Below are 20,432 nucleotides of genomic sequence, written 5' to 3'. Positions count from 1 at the left end.
TTCATTGCTTTATGCTCATGATGAGTCACCTCAAACTGCACTTCAACGTGTTTCATTGCACCTTAAGAATGTTGATGAATTTTATTCTCATTGGGGAATAAAAATTAATGCTTCGAAAAGCAATGCAATCTGTTTAAGAAATGCTTCCGGTAAATGTAAATATACTGTTGTTCCGGAGAGCAAGAATTTGAAATTAATGTTAAATGGTTCTGAAATCACGTTTAAGGACAGCATAAAATATCTCGGAGTTAACTTTAGTAAACTTTTAAAGTTTAATGAACATGCTGCTTTTAACATGGAGAAGGCAAATCGTGTTAAGGGTGCCTTTTCAAAGCTATTTAATAGCAAATTCTTGCCAATTAATACTAAATTACTTTTATACAAAGTAAGTATAAGACCAATTCTTCTATATGCTTTTCCAATATGGTTCAGCATTTCAAAAACAATGATGAAAAAGATGGACATTTTTGAACGTCATATTGTACGAAAGTGCATAGAGAAGAATTTCAAAGCTTATAATAAAAGGTTTTCAAATAAATTTATTTATGAGGAGGCCAAAATATCTCCACTTTCATTCTATGCTCTGGATTTGACGAAACGCTTTGTTGACAGACTGTCTTATTTTGAAGGCAATGTAATGCAAGATATTCTGTCAAACGAGCAAAGATTTAGTTGGTCAAACACTAATTACCTTTCCCCTGTTGGAATTTTACATGAACCACTAAATCATTTTCCAGGTCTAAACTTCTACTCAAGTACAACTCCCGGAATACATAGGGGGTGAACATTATTTTTAATTATTATTATTTTTTTTTTTTTTTTGTTAATTTTATTATTTATTTCATTTTTGTTTTGGTTTTAGTTAATTAGATTTAAGATTTAGTTTTTAAGTGTTTTAGTTTTAAGTTCAATAAATGTAGATATAACTCTACTCGTATTGCTAAATGTCGGGAGCAAACATTGTTTCACACAATATTAATAATTAATTTTACATATAAGTAATTAGTTTTCTAGAATTTTGATAAGCTAGTCGCATAACCAAATGAATACTCATGAAATTAAAATAATACGCTATAGTTTTAAGTTTTCTTATAATTTTTAATGTTGTAAATCTTGTAATATGAAAAAAAGAAGTCTCAATAAAGTTAACTAACTAACTATTGATTTTGATTTGATTTTTTAACATAATTATTGTTAGCCATAGTATTATGTTATGAAATACTACTTCATTTCGTAACAATTACTAATAATATGATCCTGGAAAATTAAATTACCCATTAAATAGACAGTAGCTTAATAATAATTGAGACTTTTTAATATAAACTACACAATAAAATGCTTAACATATAAATGTTTCTGCCAGCACTTTCATTAATTTTAACCATATTTCTCCATTTAGCCTAACAGTAGGCAAAAGTTGAAGGTTAAACAAAAGCGCTGATACAGTTTAATTGAAAATAATTATGGGCCACAATATAAACAGTGAAATTTCATAATTTGCCAAAGTGCAAATTAACAAATGTGGATATTGAAATATGGCCATAAAGCAAAATAATAATAAAACATTGTTTTTTGCTTTGTTATTAGATTTTATTGCTGCTTTCTAGTCTGCTTTGATTAGATTATAACTAAAGAAAAAGTTCAAGGTTTATTTATAATTTATTATGCTGTTTCTGAAATATTCTCGTTTTAATTGTGGGTGTGTGCGTGCTGGTTTTTTTCATATTTTTTGTTGGCTTGAAGTGTTGTTAAACAGAAAACAATAATAAATTGTAGCCTATATTTGGGCGTATTAATGTTTAGTTAAAGTTTCTCTTTGCTTGTCGAGTAGCTGTTAGCAAGTAAGTTGCGACAGTTAGCTGTTTTTCTTTTTTCCCTATTATTACAATATATAAAGTGTTTTGGAGTTGATTGATGTTTTTTTAATTAGTTGAACAGCAGAGAATATGAGCTAAAAGGAAGCATCAGCAGCCATAGATAAATTAAAAATTAGTTGAAAATAAATGAATCACATTTCACTTGAATTTAAAACCAAATGATGCTTATGCATATCCCTGTATGTTTAAATCAATCACTTTTTGTTGGCATACTTTTAGGATGAGAAAAAAATAATGGGTGTAATTTAAGCGTTAACTAAGTAATTATTTGGGCTATTCACAACGACTTGTAAACAATTTTAATCAAAGCTGAAGTTTTTATATTTGTTATAGACATTAGTGTGAAATTAATTAATTGTTTGTATTTATTAATTTCATTACATATTAATTTCTCATATTTTTTATTCGGTTTTAATACAATTATGTGTTGTAAATGAAACTGTGATCAGCCTAACTGTTGTGTTTATGATATCTTTAATACAAGTACATTATTATACCCACCATCAAAAAATATATGGGGTCATTCCGTTTGTAACACATCAAAACCTAGCTGACTGACACTTTCCACAATTTTATTTTATTGTCACATATTGATGGTGGGTATACAAGATTCGGCACTGCCGATTATTACACTCTTACTTATTATTAATGTTATGTTCAGAGTGATTTACAAATACTGTGTCAGGATTAAGTATTTGAGAATAATTTTGTGTAGGAATCTGAAATACATATAAATATATTAGGATGGCCCAGTTTTTGGATTTTCGAATAATTTTACTTCAAGTAAACGGAGAAATATTTTTTCAAAATTAAATAGTGAAAAATTCCAATTAAAAGTAGTTCTTGTATTGCATAGAAATTTAAATATAAAATAAAAACATTTTTAAATAAAAATTGCAATTTTTTTCTACCGTAATTTCAAACATTTAAAAATTTGATTTTCGATTCTAATAGGGATTAAAAATGCAAATTTTAATAATTTTTCTGTTATGAGTCATCCTGGAACATATTTGAAATCCATCTATTGCTGTATTGGACAGTCTTGATCCCAGATATAAAGAGGTTGACAGTGTTCTAAAAATTTGAAACTATGAACTCGTAGATGCCAAAGGAAACAGTCTGAAAATTAATATTATAAAAAATCGGTTTTTCGAAAAATTATTTTAATGAAAAACAAAATTTCTTCAATTGAAAAAAATTTAATCATTCAATACATTTTCTTAAGCGATTTGAATTAAATAATTTGAATGATTCAATAAGGAATTAATTCTATAAAGAACGAATACTGAAAGGAATGAAGTCAATACTTTAAAAAACAGAAACTGCGAAACGGTTTGCTTGTCTTCAGATATAACCCGCAACCCTCAGATTGATACTCCAGCACACTATCAAGTCTATCGAGGCACCCTGCAGCCTTGCAACCGTGGCAGAACTAAGTGCTGAATGCTTTAAAGGAATTGTTAAGAGAATATTCATATTAATTTTGATTTAAAAATTAATTATTTCGTAATAAAGGCTGTACTCATAGCGTAGAACTAGACACGCAGCTGAGAGTAAAAATAATAACACTTTCCCAAATTTTATGACTGACACAACCACAAAATACATTGATTTACAGACTTAGGATTTTTGTCTCCCAGTTACGCTGTTATGTACATTTTATTCTATGGTGTGTACCATAGAGAAACATAAAGCTGAACTAGAAAAGAACTCAAACAAAAAAATTACTCAAAATAATTGTTTTCACATAGAATTTTCTACTAATACATTCTCACCACTTAGGTTTCTGACAACTGAGTTAGGTCTTAGACAGGAGAGTTTCCGCTCTATGTCTATTCTCTTTGGTAAATACACTTCAAATTTGCTTTTTATAACCTTCATCTTCGTGAGAAGGGTACACAGAGAAAACAGATTCGTGATAGCAACCGAATTTGTTGCCAATCGAATTATTCTAACTTAGTGATCGAATTTTACAGTTGTGGCTATAAAATTTTGGAAGGTTTAACAAAAGTTTGGTAGCTTCAAACGAAATTATTCTTTAGCAACTGACTTTCTGTTAATAGGACCGAAAAATTCTATGTCTGCAACCGAATCATTCGATTGGCAACAAATTCGGTTGCTATCACGAATCTATTTTCTCTGTGTATATATAAGCTTGTCATTCCAATTGTAATTTCCACAATCTAATTTTCCGACCCTATAAAGTATATATATTCTGGATCCTTATAGACCTTTACAACGACGTATATAAGACCATAGTACGTTGGAACAACAATGGGTCAAAATCGGAAAAAAAATTTAATCCGAATTTTTTTTTCTACAAAAAAAAAAATTAAAAAACAAAAAAAAAATTTTTTTCACCGAAAATGAAATAAATTTTTTTTAATTGTAGTTTTTAAAAATGTATTTTTTTTACATCGAAAATTCAAATTAAATTTTCAGCAATTGGTTTTTAGATCACCTATAACTTGGGAGCATCGAAAATCCGAAGAGTGCAAAATAAGGGATACCATCGGATTTTTGAATTGAAAAAATCTAACAAACTTTAAAGAATTATATTATATAACTTTGACCAAAAAATCTAACCACCCTAATGCATATTTCTTTTTAATTTATTCTTGCACTAAGCTAAATCTACCAAACAAAATTACCATTTTCTCATATTTAGCATTTTGCAAAATTTCATTTTATTACAGACAAGAAGTGCAATCTTTGCGCAATGGCCAGATGACGGATGTTTCGAACAACAAAGAACGTTTAACCATTGAATGGTTGCAGCAATCCATTGGTGAATTACGCAAACAACTTGTGGAATTGCAACAAATTGCCAGTAATGCGATGAGAGATGTGACAACACGCACCCAAAGTTGGGAAGATTTAACAACAATACGTAGTGATTTTCAACAACTTAAGCTCGAATTAGCCGCACTTAAAGAACGTCAACAGCAAACCGATGTCTATGTGCAGGAATTGCGTGAGGAGACCGAACAGCAAGAGGAGGAATTTCAACATTTTATAATGCAAAGCAAACAAATGTATGCCAACAAACGAACAGCGAACACTAACAGCAACCAGCCAGAACAGCAGTCAGCAGAAGATGACAAGACCATGGATACGACAACCAGGCGTTTAAGTGCCAGTGAAAGTTTAGAAGGAGAAGAAGTAGAAGATAATAAAGATATAAAAGAGGTAAGTATCTTGTTTATACTCAAATAAAAACATGTTATATACAATACATATATAAGTAAGTAAGTATATATATGTACAGACAAATAAATATTTATTTATATATATATATTTGTCTGTACATATATATACTTATGTATATAGTATATGGTTTATTTCCTTATATTTATTTATTTGGGTTGAGTATTGAAAGCAGCAGGAGCAGGTTTTTATGTGATTTTTGTGTTCATCCTTCTAAATATCAGCAATGGGGAATACAAAAGAGAAAGTGTTTTATACATTTATTTTTATTATTATTATGCTAAATTTATCGTTTCAACCTTGAAATAGGCTTTATGTACATAAATATTTGTTATGCCTTAAAATAGGCTTTAATATTATGAATAATAACAAAAGGATTTCATATGCAAAATAAGTCTCTTAAGAAGATATGTTTAAAAAATGAAAATATTTAAATTTTAGTAAGGAATAAAGGGATATTCTTTTATTACAAATACCAAAATAAGGTTTCGAAACCTTAAGAAAGCCCTAATGATTTAAATGTTTTCCTTTAAATCTATAAATTCTATAGTTTGTGTGATAAGAAAATCCCTTAAACTATGCAAAGTTTTTCTATTGTTCTATTAGTTATTAGATAAATCACAAAAAAGATTTAGTAGAGTTTGGCTTATTTTTTAGAAAATTTTACATGTTTTTAAGCCATTTAAAAAACTATTTATATTTAGTTTTTCAGGCGAAATTTCGGCTTGTTTTTGCTAAAAGTTTTATCAAAATTTTACTTTTTTTTTATAAAATAATATATAAATTGCTAAACCTATGATTAGTTACAGTAAATATTATTTAAATTAAATCTACCTAAAGCTCACATTAACACCAACAATTAAACTAAAACTTTTATTTAGTATTTTTGTCGAATAGCATAAATTTTATGTGATAAATGCAAATATAAATACTTGTAAGCGTTTGCTAATAATATTAAATTTAATTTAGCATAGTTTTAGGAAACATTTATTAAAACATAAATTATTCATGAGCAAAAGAACAAATATTTTTGTATTTTTATCAAAATAATACATATTGTATGTACATTGTATACATTTTATAACTAATTTGTTAAACAAAATAAATTTGAGTTTAATGTATTTATTATTTGCTTCTGTTTTATTTTCCAAAGCATACAACAAGGCTTTGACATATTATTGCATATATTTGCTTGATTGAAAGTAAACAAATTGATTTATTAGTTTGCTGCTCATTTTTCTCCTTGTGTTTTGTATTTTTCAATCAAGCCAAAGACAAAATTTCATTATCTTGTCTCTGTGTCATATAAAAAGAATTTAATAAATAAATAATTTTCTCTCTCTCACTCAAGTTATCTTTATGCTTTGTTATGACATGTGTTTGTTTCAATTGTGAAATAACAATATTAAAAAATGAATCAAATTGAAATTGTATTCTTTTTTCTTTATTATTATTATACTGCTGCTCATCATTGTTAAATAGGAGAAAGGAAGAGTACAACGTTATTGGTCGAATTAGATACACTTTGTTCATAAAAGAATTTAATTAAATAAAAGTATGTTAAAGCAAGATATGAAATGATCTATTTAGTAGACAGATCTTAAATATAGTATGGTTGAATGATACATCAAATTTCACAGCTTTAGAGTAATGTCACTCTGGCGATAAATATGTGCCTGAATAGTTGCTGCAAGATTTACTTCTGATTCTTTGTCAAGAGGATTCAAAACAGTATCAACACTTTATATTAAACGTTTCTGAGTGGAGGGCGTATTGTGACTAAATTTAAGGAAAAATCCAACCTTTTTGTCAGAAATATTTTCATCAAAATCCTACCCTCCCAATTGCAATCAATTAGTGCCCTTGATACCTAAATAATTTTTTGTGATTTATCCAGCATCTACTACACTTTTTCAAAGAAAGGTTCAGCCTTTCATATGGTTCTGAAATTTCTCTTCATTGTTGGAAGGTGGCCAACATATAACCGAGTCCCGCAACCCTGATAACTCGTATAGAATCCTTTGAATGATATTTTTGATCATCCTACTAGAGATCGTATGGCATTTTACTCGGAGTCGTGAAGCCTGATCGAAACTGATCTCGTTTGGTGGATCGTTTGAGGAGGAGTTTTCACGTTTCGTTTCGAATTTCCTTCATGGTAGTAATATATAGAGTTTGTTCTGATGACTTTACATTGAACTTAGGAGTTTCCTAGAGCTCTACTCTTTCACATTATATTTTTCTAATTTTCCATTCAAATCTAATTTATTATGCAATGAGTCATTGATATAAGATATCTTTCCCATGTACGCAGTTGATCCTTACACTGGTCAACTTGTATTGAAGTAGAAAAATGCGAATATCTTTGTCAGGTAGTAACTGACAAGCTTCCCTTACCGACCTTCTAAAATACGTTGTTTTTATTAAGAATTCGAAAAAAGAATCTTATTCCAAGTGTCAAATTCACGCGATAAACTAAACACTTATTCGGTGTATGACTTAAAAATGCCGTATTATTTCAAATCCTTATATTAGCTATAACCCATTCCCATCTTTCTGGAAACATATTGATTCCGCGCCAAAAGAACTGCTCATCTTATGAGGCCAAGAATGAATCAAGACAATTTCGGATATTCTGTTCTGAAGTGAAGCATATTCCATAGAGAGCGTTCTGTATCGATCGAAACAAATAGTAGTCGGACGGGGCACGGTCTGAACTATAAGGCGGGTGAGGCGAAACTTCCCAACCACTTCTTTCTAATTAGTTTTTACAGGAATTGTATCATGTGGCCTAGCGTTTTCATAATTTTTCAATATTCTGGGTGTTTTTCGGCCAATGCTCACTTCTAACAAACCACTTGTATTCGATACATTTTCCCTGTGATGACCGGTCCAGATTTCAGCGGCTCATAATGGAGGAGGAACCCTTTTGGTACCACCAAATACTGAGCGCCATAGTTATTTGGCTTTGGTATCGAGTCGACTGGTTGGCCGAGCTTCACATACGCTTCGGGTGATCATGGATCAGTTTTTCAACGCTAGTAATGATTCGATGGAAACATTATTTTCTTTTATAGCGTTCAAGCAGCATTTCAGACAAACAAAATCGTCTTTCAAGGTATCTGGGATTCAATTCATATGGCACTTAATTCCCTAATCCTTCTGATTGCAAACAATTTGAAATTGCTGATAGAGTAGCTCCCAATGATTTTGTAAAATCTTGTAAAATATTCAATGAGTAAAGCCTGCAATTCTTGGTCTTCAAACTTTGTCCTGTCGACCTTTGTCTTCCGTGAAAAAATCACCAATTCTGAACCGCTCAGAGCATCTCTCGCACATTGAGGCCAATGAAACATATTCACCATAAGCTTCGGTGAGCAGTCATTGTGCTTCAGTAACAAAAATCACAATAAATAGATCTTCATATTACAACAGAGAAATAATGTTCATAACATTTTATTAAAATCAACAGTTCATGTTCTATTTATGCCGATCACCGTTTTAATAAACATAAATTTCCATTTGAACTTCCCAGTTGTAGTACTTAAAAAGTGCACAGGTTTCATATGTCAATAACAAAGTCAGCCAGCCAGCCAGTCAACAGTTGTTGTAGGGTATCAAAAGATTTTCATTTTCCAAAAAATATAAAATACTGAATATTTGGCAACATATTGTGAGTCAGTAAGTATATTATACGTAAATATACCCTTTTCATACATGCAAACAGTTTGTACAGTTTTCAAATCAAACATTCTCCATGTGACCCGGTATGTTGTTGCTGTTCAGCAGCATTAACAACAAAACAAATCTACATTATGACACGTTTATAACTATAAAATATTAGCTTGTCACATTTATAAATATTTTGTTAAGCTGGTTGTCATATACACACACACACATTCACAACACATCCATATAAATCTAACTTTTCTGAAAAGGGGAGCAATAGCAAAAAAAAATAAAGGGAGAAAGCAACACATGTTTAAACAGAGTTAAATAAAATGTATAGCATACATTTGTGCTACGATTTAGGATTTGTATAGGAATTTGTTTATTAGTGTGACTAGGAGTAAGTGTGTGTGTTTTTTTGATATTTTACAATTTTGCAAAACACGTAAAATCCAAATGTTTCAATAAACTTGTTTTCATTGACATATTTTCTTTTTACTTTTTGTTTCCTTTTGCACTTGCCAAACTTCCTTTGCTTGATTTTCATTCGATTTTCATACATTTACACAATAATGTTGTATACTTTTAGGAGGTAGATGAAATTCTTTGGAAAATATACACATAACTGTTTATTTTTGTGTATATGTTTGTGGCATATGTACTTTGTTTAATGAAAATATGAGCTTTTTTTTTATAAAAGTCTGTTGTGTATAAATGGAAATAAACATGTTTTGAAATTGTTAGAAGAATATAGAATAAAACGTATTTATTTATGCTATTGAATTTTCATATGAATCAGAGAATTTGTTCTCTTTACTTGTCTAGTTAAATATCTATTTGTTGAAATAATTTGCAAATGTGTTGGGTAAAGAAATATTTTATTGCAAAATATTTATTATTGTGTAGGTATAAATAAATATTTATGGAATGAATGCATTGCTATGGTTATGTATTGTTGCATACTTTTAGTCATTTGTTCGGGTGTAATTCAATAATATTAAATGGGCCAGTTTTTGTATAAACTAAATAATTTTCTTGTGTAAATTTGCTTTATAAACAACAAATAAAATGAGTATTTTGCAAAATAATAATAATTTGGAGTTTTACAAAAGGAGGCCCAATATTTTTCTTTATACAATTTTACAAATTAAAATTGTAGTAAATTATGTATGTATATGCAAAATAATGAGTTCTAACTTTAGAAGTATGTTTGCATCAAATGGAATATTAAATATTTGTTCAAAAGTTAGCAAAACACATTTAATGTATATGTGTTTTGCTCCGTTTTAATGATGTCGAAAAACATAGTCAAAGTTGCCAAAGTTTACTTTATTTTAAAATAGCATTTTTAAAATTTTTTGTCTTAGCACTAGAACTTTTTCAAGTTTTTAAATTTTTTTGCCAAAAAATGCAAGATTTTTTTATAAAATTAAATTTTTTAAATTTGAAAAAATTGATTTATTTGCCGAATAACATAAGTATATTTTAGATATACAAGTCATTTAATGAATGAATGATTAAACCTGAAATATTTTTTAAAATAAATTTTTCACGTCCAAAATACAAAAAAAAATAAGTTTGTTATAGAAAATCAGTAAAATCGGTACTGTAGTACCAGAGTTATGGACCAAAATATTTGATATTTTTCAAAATTTTTTTCCTAAAAAAAATTATATTTTTGGGATTTTTAAAAATCTTTGGGAGATGTGGGATTTCGAATAAAAAAACTATAATAATGGATTTATTGTAGCATTATAAACTAAACTGTAAAATTTTATTCAAAAACACTTAGAAACAAAATCAACTTTCCGTAGCCGCCAAATAACTTACATACATGATTCATTGATCTATAGAGAGAAGATCGACCTACAAATGGCTGATATATAAAGAAAAAAACAAGATCACCTCGATTTTTTACCTTTTTTTGAGCAATTTGGATTTCTAAGGCATTAAATAGACAATATGGATATATAATGATAGATATTTCAAAGACCTTTGCAACGACATATATAACGCCAAAGTAAGTCGGACCTACAATGGGTCAAAATCGGGAAACATATATTATAACCTGAATTTTTTCACCAACAAATTTTTTATTAAAAAATGTGAAAAATAAACATTTTGAAAAAAATTAAAAATTAAATTTTGAAAAAAAAAAATTATTTTTAAAAAAATTTGGAAATGAATATTAAATTTAGTTTACCTAAAATATTTAAAATTTTTATTTTAAAGTATAATAGACTTTTTGGTCGGAAAAAAGTCGAATAGTCGATAAAAGTCGAAAATAGTCGGAAAAAGTCGAATAGTCAATAAAAGTCGACATTTTAGATTGTTAAAAACATATTTAATTTCAACATTAAACTAAAACTATTGCAATTTGGTACACTTGCATTTTTTGTATTGTGTGCTAATATAAATAATAAATAAATGTTTATAAAATAAAGCTTTTTTCTGCACAAAATTCTTACAACATTCTTCTAACTATTATCGCCTTGATAAATTTTATTTTTATTGCTAAACATTACAAAAGGCGCATCAATAAATGTAGAAACTATGTATATATTTTTTACAAGAAATGGTAAAAAGTTGAAAAAGTCGAAAATAGTCTAAAAAAGTCGAAAATAGTTTAAAAAAGTCGAAAAGTCGATTTAACTAAAAAGTCGAAAAGTCGACTTTTTAAAAAACGAAAAAAGTCGAAAGTTGGAAGTTCGAAAAGTCGACTTTTTGTTTCAGCTATAGAACCCTATTGGTTATGCCGTGGCAAAATAAACATGACAAAATATCAGCATTCAACAATTTTTCTATATGTTTTTTAATAGGTTTAGTAGACAACAACTAGTATATATAGTTTAAGCTTTCAAACCTGATAAACATATAAATTTTGAGCTATTGCAGTTTTGGTAATGCCGTGTTCAAAAATACAGGATAAAAAAGAAAGTTTAATAGGTTTTCGTAGAACACAACCACTAAATTTAATATTATGACAAATATTTTAAATTAGATCAAAAACATTAATTTGTCTTAGTTTTAATTTTTTCATTCATTCGAGGTTTTCCTATAAATATTTATATTAATTTAGATACATACGTAAAACACACAGATCTTTTCGCTCACTATAGTTCATTGACAATTATTTTGAATAAATTTTATTTAAAAAGAAACCTCATTGTATTGGTCTATTTTCAATTAAAATACGTTCTTAGTAACAGCACATTTTCATCATGCCCCTATAAATATGTTTTCTAATTAAAAGTGTATTTATTTTGAACATTTTGTTTAATTTCAGCTTAATAAAAAAAACAAACATTTTGTAATTTTCTTTGTTTTTTTTTTTAATAATTTCATCTATCAAAAGCATGTTGTGATGTTGTCATCTCTTTTTTAATCAATATTGCTTCATTTTTTTTTTTTATTTGGTCCCTTTTTATGTTCTTTTGAGTTTTTTCTTATCCAACATATTTTTTTTTTATGTTTTGAAACAATTATAAAAATTGACCACAATGAAGTAACTTGTCATAAACATGTCATATTCAATAACAAGTTTGAAATTATAGTCCACTTTTGTAAATACATTTTGTTTTCCCAGCAAACATTTGGATTTAGTAACAGGACTATACAGTTTCGATGTCTAACTTGATTCATGCAATATCATATTATTGTACCCCATCTTTCACCAATACTTTTTTCCAATATAAAATCGATGTGACCCATATTTTACTGACTAATTGTGACTTTTTCTGATTAAAACTTGTAATTTTCACTAGTATTATTTATGTCTAATGGTTTCATATTGAAAAATTATGAAAAAATACATACATATCTATTACACATTATTATCAATGACTCACAATTCATACTAAATCATTTACAAAATTCTTGCTGGCTTATGTTAATGATAATTGAAGTTGAAAGCTGGGAAACCATTTTATTTTATTAAGTACCATACATTTTTTGTTTTACTAAAAAACTAAATTTTGTTTACTGCCATAAAAAGGAGTAAAGAAATAAAAAAAGCAAAAACAGATGTTTAATGAACTGCCCAAGTAAAAAAAAAGCAACAACAAAAAATTGGTAACAGAACCCAAAAAAAATCTACATACATAAATTATGGCCAACAACAGCACAATGCAGCAGCAGCAGCAACCACCAAAAAAAGGGGTCAGCTGTTAAAAACTTAAAATTTTATGGATTTAAAAATTCTCACGTTCGTTTTTAACATAAACTTATAAACACACAACATGAAATAAATACATATTTCTCTAGGGAAAATAAATAATATAAATTAAACCTTGTAAAAGGATTTATTTCAATACACAAAAGTATACATAAATGCAGACAGACAGACGAACGGAAGGACGGACAATCGTATATATACTTGCATACAAGTACAAGTTTATTATAAATGTATATAAGTAATGATAATTGCTTTATAAATATTTATAGATTAATTTAATAATATTATTATTGAATTATAATTGTTATTGTTGTTGTTACTTGGGGTCGCAATTATTATTATTAATATTATTCTCCATTCACATTTGGGTAAAACCCAAAATGCATGTAAATTTTCTCATTTAAACTGCATGTGGCCATATTAATCATAATTAAACATAAATGTGGTATAAATTACATTCAACTTTATATAGAAAATGCAAATACAGTGACAAGCAATTTAAATATAATACACAATTTTAATTTTGTTATATAACAAAATATTTCTTAAAGTATAATTGCTTTTGCTTTCCACTGTATCAACATTATACAATATTATTATAGTTAATCCCTTAAGTATGCTACATTATGTTGATTTTATATACGATTGAGATATAAAGTAATGCATATATTTATTAAGTAATCTTTTTACAACTATTTACTACAAATTGTGTGAATATATTAGTTATTTCATGAAAATATTTAATTTTGTGAAATTATTGCAAACTTAATATTAAATGCCAGAGTTGCAGTGAGAATTCAAACACCTGCTGATAGGCAACAAGTAAAAAAAAGAGAAAAAACAAAAAGTATGTGTTTAAGTGTGTATATGTGTTTAATTTGTCTTTTGCCTCAATGGTATGGTGAATGTCTATTAGTGGATTTCGTATTGTCCAGTAAAGTGCTTCAATTATAATTAATTGCTGTGCCCTAAAAGTATGCTAATTACTTTTAATGATTTGTTTTTAAAGTTGAAAACGGGAGCAATAAACTGTTGCAATGAGTTAAGAACAATTTTGAATTGCATACTCTTAGGAGAATTTTCGTTTTGGGACATTTAATAACGTAGTGTTATTTTCTGCTTTCTATGATTTTCGATAACTTTGGTATGAATTTTAGTCAAACTAGGATAACGTTTTTCCGTTCCAATTTATGGCCAAACAAATTAAATGTTTTTTACACAATTTTCTAAGAAATTAGTAAGAAATTCAGAAAATTTATAAAATGAATTTGAGTCAATTATTACAATAAATATATCAATCCGTGATTAAATTGTACAGTTACTTAATTTTACTAATATAAATTCAGAATATCATTTGCCAATAGATAGGAACTATATAACGATAATTTATCTATAATCTGAAGACTTTAACCCATTCACCACTGAAGTTAAAATTCAAATTTTTAGGAATAGCTTTGCTTTGTTAGCTAAAATTAAATTGAATAAAACATAGACTTCTTTGTTAAATTTAGTTTGCTAAAATGAATTTCAAAAATTTCGTTGGACTTTTGTGACTAAAAGTTTTGTTTATATTTAAAAGTATTGACCATTATATTAAATTGTTTATAGCTAAATACTTAGTATATGTACACTAATAATTGCCTACACCAAAAATGCAAAAACATAAACACAATGTCATGAAGTACACATTAAATATATACTAAACAAACTGCACAGTTGCTAGGCTTTAAAAGCATTTCAAAAAACCGTAGCATATGTTAAGGCAGTTTATGAAAATTAATATGTAGTGTTGTTGTAATGTTGTTCAATGCTATAAAAATTCATGTGAAAAACAAAAGTTTTATTATGCTTTTAAGATAACATTTTGAAAATTGTTTGTTTGTTTAAAAAATTCAGAAGAAACTAATTTCGCAGAAATGTTAGTAGGTTGAGTTTTTCGAAGAATTATGTTTGAAAAACATTTTCCAACACGAAATCATGTTTAAAGGTATTTAATATCAAAAATTATACATTCTTCAATAACAAGTTATGTTTAACCCAATTATTATACTTACTATTTGCTAAAACTGTAGTCTATCCTAAGGCTTAATGAAAATCTTTTTTTAAATTTATGTAAAGAACTTAAATTCCCCTAAAATTCGTTAAAACTTTAAGCATAATTACGAAAAATAAGTAACAAATCTAAACAATTTACATATTATAAATTCAAGGCAGGGCAACAAAATTGTGTAAAAATATTTAAAAATCCACTTAATGTTTTATTTTACTTTTGGTGGCATAACACTTGAACCCTTTATTTTTGTTATATGAAACACCACTAACACCAACAAAGAATGCCAAAACATTTCTAGGCATGTGATTTAAAACACCCTCGGTTTTTTATTTTTTTTTCTAGAAAACAAATATTTAAGGCATATTTGTAGCTGTTTGTAAAGTATCCAATGTTTAGCATATTTTTAGAAATCCCAGATAATGTTTACAAATATTTGGTAGTAAATTTTTTTTTATGTAACCTCTTTAGCATAAAACAATGTTTATTGGTAATAAATTAAGGCAAAAAGAAATAAATAAAATGTTCCATTAAGGAATATCAAAAAAAAAAAAAATAAACTTTCGCTCTTTTGATATTTCAGTTCCTTTTTTATAGCTGTTTAAAGAAGCATATCTTAGGGTCGTTTTGTTAAATATGTTTTCCTTTATCCGTTTTTGTGTGCGGGGCAATTCTTTATTTATTTTCTTTTAATCTCTAGAGCTCAATATGTTATTGGTTTAAGTGGATTTCGGCTGTTAGCAGAAAACACACACACAAAAAAAATATGAATTTATTTTGAATTTATGTTTAAATATTGGTGTTAGAATCATATACAAAATACTAGCTTTAGGGCTAAATCTATACTTGTAAAGTATGTGAAAATGATACCGACCTTGTTACCAATATAAGCTTATTTTGTGTGTTATTTTTTATAACCTTCAGCAAAAGTTTTTAGATAAGTTTGTCATTTTATAGGCAACATTATGAAAATGTCATGATATGTAACATTAACTTAGAGTGTAAAGGGGCTGAGTCAACTTTTATAAATTTTAAAGAAGCAAGTTCTTATAAATATTAATTTTCACCAACAAAAACACTTTATTTACTTTTTTAAGAATTTTAAATTTATTAAGATATGATTAATTACAGATTTTTAAAAAAATATTAAAAAAAGGATATAAGAAGTAGCTTCAAAAACATAAAGTTAAATTAAAAACTTGTATAACATCTAAAAGCTTGCCAGAAACCACGTCCTGTCTTAAGACAACATTTTGAAAAAAGCTATTTCTTACCAAATTGAGAAGAATATAAATTTAAGGCTCACAGATTTTTTGAAAATTTATATTTTATATATTTTAAAAGTACAAACTTCATTAATAAATTAAAAACGTTTTAAACATTTCAAAAAATTTCATTTCAAGGTACTTTAACCCTTGAAAAATATTAATTTAAAGGAATACAATGAGAAAAAACGTTAATTTACAAAAAAAAAAAAAACATATAATATCTATTAAAACACAAATCAAAAACATTTCAGTTATAAATTAAAAGAGCTTGAAAGAAACTACTTCAGGCATTAAAATAAAATATTCTTACCAAATTGTGAGCGAAATCAATATATGACTTACAAATATGATTCCAATTTTTATATAGTATCTATTAAAAGCACAAACGAAAAACATTTCAGTTATAAATTGAAAATTTCTAAGAAAACAATGCTAGAGGAAAAAATGGTATATCATATGAAAGCTTAAAAGAAACTACATCCTGCATTAGAACAAACGTTTTTAAAACAGCAACTTCTTAACAAATTGTGAAGGAATAAAATATATGGCTTACATTTTTTTGTTTAATGTTTATATAATATCTATTGAAAGCTTAAATGAAAATTATTTCAGTTAGAAATTTAAAATTTTTAAGAAATTTAAAAAAGGGATATGTGAAGTACATTATAGAAGACAATACTAGAGGAAAAAATGGTATATCAAATGAAAACTTAAAACAAACTACGTCCTGCCTTAGAACAAAAGTTTTTAAAAGAGCAACTTCTTATGAAATTGGTGAAGGAATAAAATTTATGTATGGCTTACAATTTGTTTTAGTGTTTATATCTATTGAAAGCTTAAAAGAAAATTATTTCAGTTATAAACTGAAATTTTTTAAGAAATTTAAAAAAAGGATATGTGAAGCAGCTTGTAGAAAACAATGCAAGAAGAAAAAATGGCATATCATACGAAAGCTTAATAGAATCTACGTCCTGTCTTAGAACAAAAGTTTTCAAAAGAGTAACTTCTTAACAAATTTTGAAGGAATAAATTATATGGCTTACAATTTTATTTTAATGTTTATATAATATCTATTAAAAGCACAAATGAAAAACTTGTCAGTTATTAATTTAACAATTTTAAAACATTTCAAAAAAGGACATTTAGAACAACTTCTAAAAAATAAATTTAAATTAACAAATTTTATAGCAGCTAAAAGCTCGTAAGCAATTACGTCCCGTCTTAAAATAAAATTTTGAAAAAAACGTCTTACAAAAATTTTGAAGGAAAAAAATGTAAAAATTCAATTTGAAAACCTGCTAAAGTTTTAAACAATTTAGTAAATTAAAAAAAGGTTTCCTTTTTTTATTTGTTTAATTTTACCAAAACATAGCCCTAAAGTATGCTAATGTTATGTTAATTAATTATTTTCTTCTAGTTCTTAAAGCTAAATTTAATATTAACTACTGTAAGTCCCTTAAATGTGTATCTTTACACTTCTTCAGCCAACTTAATCCACATGTTGTATTTTTTATTGACTTTATGGCCTCTTTAGCTTGTGACTAATAAATAAATAAAAATGCTAAACACCTGTTTTGTTTTCCTTCTCTTTATGGGATTTTTTTTCTTTTGACGTTTCCTTACTAATATTAATATAATTTATATATAAATATTTTTTTTTTGTTTATGATATTCATTATACTTATTATAACAATAAAAACCAGGAAAATGTTTATTTGTTGTTTGGTGTAGTTGTTATACTTAATACTTGAATATAAATCATGAGCATTTTGAGACGACTATGACCCCAGCCATTAGAGAGTGCTGAAGTTTCCTTTTCCTACAGCCATGTGTTCTGTTTGTATTATTTTAAGGGAAATTGTTAACCTTTTTCTGGTGTGTTTGTTTTGTTGTGTGTGTTTCTGTGTGGGTATGTGTGTTTTTTTTATTTTCACTTTGGCAAATTTTCATTTTTATTCAAAGTACTTTTTTTGTGTGTTTTCTTTTTCAGTTCAGTTCGTTTTTCCATTTTTTCGGGTATAATATTTCCCTTTGTGTTTTCGTTTTCCGCTCATAAAGAATCGTATACAATTTACACATTAAAGCATTATAACGAAGCGTTACATTATGGTACTTATAAAAAGTAATAATCATAATAATAAAATAAATATTTATACGTTTATATACATTTGTAAAAAATACCTACATATAATATATGTAGATTAGACCTGCTCTAGGAATAAATTTAACTAGAATAAGGTTAATTTCATTTTATTGATATTTAAAATTAATTGATGTACAATTTTGACCAAATCACATAAGAGAACCCCCTAAAATATATCGATTGAATTTTGTTAACTTACAAAAAATTTTATTTTGTTTTCATTGTCAGTTTTGAAAAAGTTATTTTGGAAAACTTTTTTCTACAAAGAGGGACAGGCTTAATGCTTGATTTTATAAATGTATGTGTTTATGTATTTTAAACGTGTAAAAAAGTACGAGTGTTATTCCCTTTAGACTTGTTTTCTTAACTCCCCTGTCCCAAAACACGTGAACATGATTTTCATTTTAAATAAAAAAAAAGTAAAACCCACCATCCTTATTCTTTTTTTGTAATAAATAAGTGTTGCATATTGTTGTTACTATTTCTTTTTTCGTTTAACATTACCAAAAAACCGGAAACAGCTGAATTTTATTGTATAATTATAGCATGGGTTATTTTTTCTCACTTTCTTTTCGTGTGTATTACTTTTTTAACACTGGGATGTGGCAACCAAAAAAAGAAAACACTTGTTCATTAAAAAAATGTTTCTATTTTTTCTTGCCAAAGGTTAACAATAGAAAAGTATAATATAAATATTTGCTTTCATTTCTGTAAAAATATTACTTTGAAATACAAAAAACACAAATCATGCTTTATAAAAGCTGACTAGATCATAAATATTTAATTATCACTCTTTTAAATCATCCCTAAAATAGGCTTTACCGCAACAACCAAATAAGTATGCTAAGAAATTGTTATGTTTAAAATATTTATAAGACTGTTGAACGTTTTATAGTCAAAACCAATTAATTGAGTGTAGGAGGATTAGGGCATTTAATTTTCAAAAAAAAACATAAAGCATTTTACCACAACCTTTTTTTAAAGAAAATAAAAATATTATAGACGTTTTAAAAGAAAAAAGATTACATCATTTGAAACACTTAATACATTTGCTTAATGTTTTTTTAAAGGGAAATCCTTTCATCCGTTCTGATACTGTCAAACCTTTGTGATATTCCAGATTTTAAACATTTGAGTCCAGACCTTATTGACCTTAGTAGTTGAATACTTGGTTTAACAGACAATATGGAAAATGCTTTCAGTTTTAACATTATCAAACGAACATTAAAATGTTACTACTATATTATAGAATATAATAAAGGACAGCTTAATTTGTTTGTACCATTATACTAATCCATGTCGGAGATATCTTAATAGTGATATTGAAAGGTCGAGCTTTAAAGTTGTATATATTTTAAAATAATAAATTTTCTTGTGTAGGACTTATTAATTACAGCAGACATTTTCAGAAACGCCCGGAAAATTTTAAGATATTCTGAAATATTTTCAGGCTAATGCTCCTAACTAAAATATAATCTTTCGTAAATTTTTATTTTTTTAAACGATTTTAGAAAGAAGACAAAATGAAATTGGTATGTGTACATATTTTTTTATTTGTACATCTTTTGACTTTGACTTATTTCCTTTAATAATTTTTCCATTAAAGCAATATCAGTTTTATATTAATTTTGTAAGAATATTGTGATCTGAATACAACAATATCTCAATTTTTAAAATTGGATGGAAGTTATAGAATCTATTGCAATTTACATTAGTTTCATTTGAAATTAATAATGACTCCTAAATGTATGCTTAAAATAAAGCAGAGGATTGAACTTTTAGAAAAAGTTTAATAAATTCTATAATTTTCAACCGATTTTAATAATGGATGTCTTATTTTATTCGAAATAAAATATTTTTTACAACTATTTACAACAAATTATTTGCTTTCAAAGAAAAATGTTAAAGAAACCGTTATTAAAGTGGAAGAATTGAATTCGAAAAAAAACTTCAACAATTTTATGGAAATTTTCATTAAAGCAAGATAATTTGTGAATTAATTTTGTTCTGAATACATTAAAATAACAGTTTTTCAAATCGAATG

At 26.8% G+C, this 20,432-nt stretch overlaps 1 protein-coding gene across 1 annotated transcript in view; it reads left to right on the top strand.

Annotated features, from left to right (window-relative positions):
- Positions 1 to 20,432, top strand: part of sca (scabrous) — a 46,557-nt gene that overhangs the window by 14,869 nt on the left and 11,256 nt on the right. The window contains exon 2 of the mRNA XM_065512831.1: positions 4,574 to 5,066. Within this exon, the coding sequence (XP_065368903.1) occupies positions 4,574 to 5,066 (493 nt within the window). The remainder of the gene's footprint in view (positions 1 to 4,573; positions 5,067 to 20,432) is intronic.

Source organism: Calliphora vicina, chromosome 5 (assembly GCF_958450345.1).
Source record: "Calliphora vicina chromosome 5, idCalVici1.1, whole genome shotgun sequence".
NCBI lineage: Eukaryota > Metazoa > Arthropoda > Insecta > Diptera > Calliphoridae > Calliphora > Calliphora vicina.
Note: the sequence above shows the minus strand (reverse complement) of the source record. Positions and strands in the feature narration are given on the sequence as shown.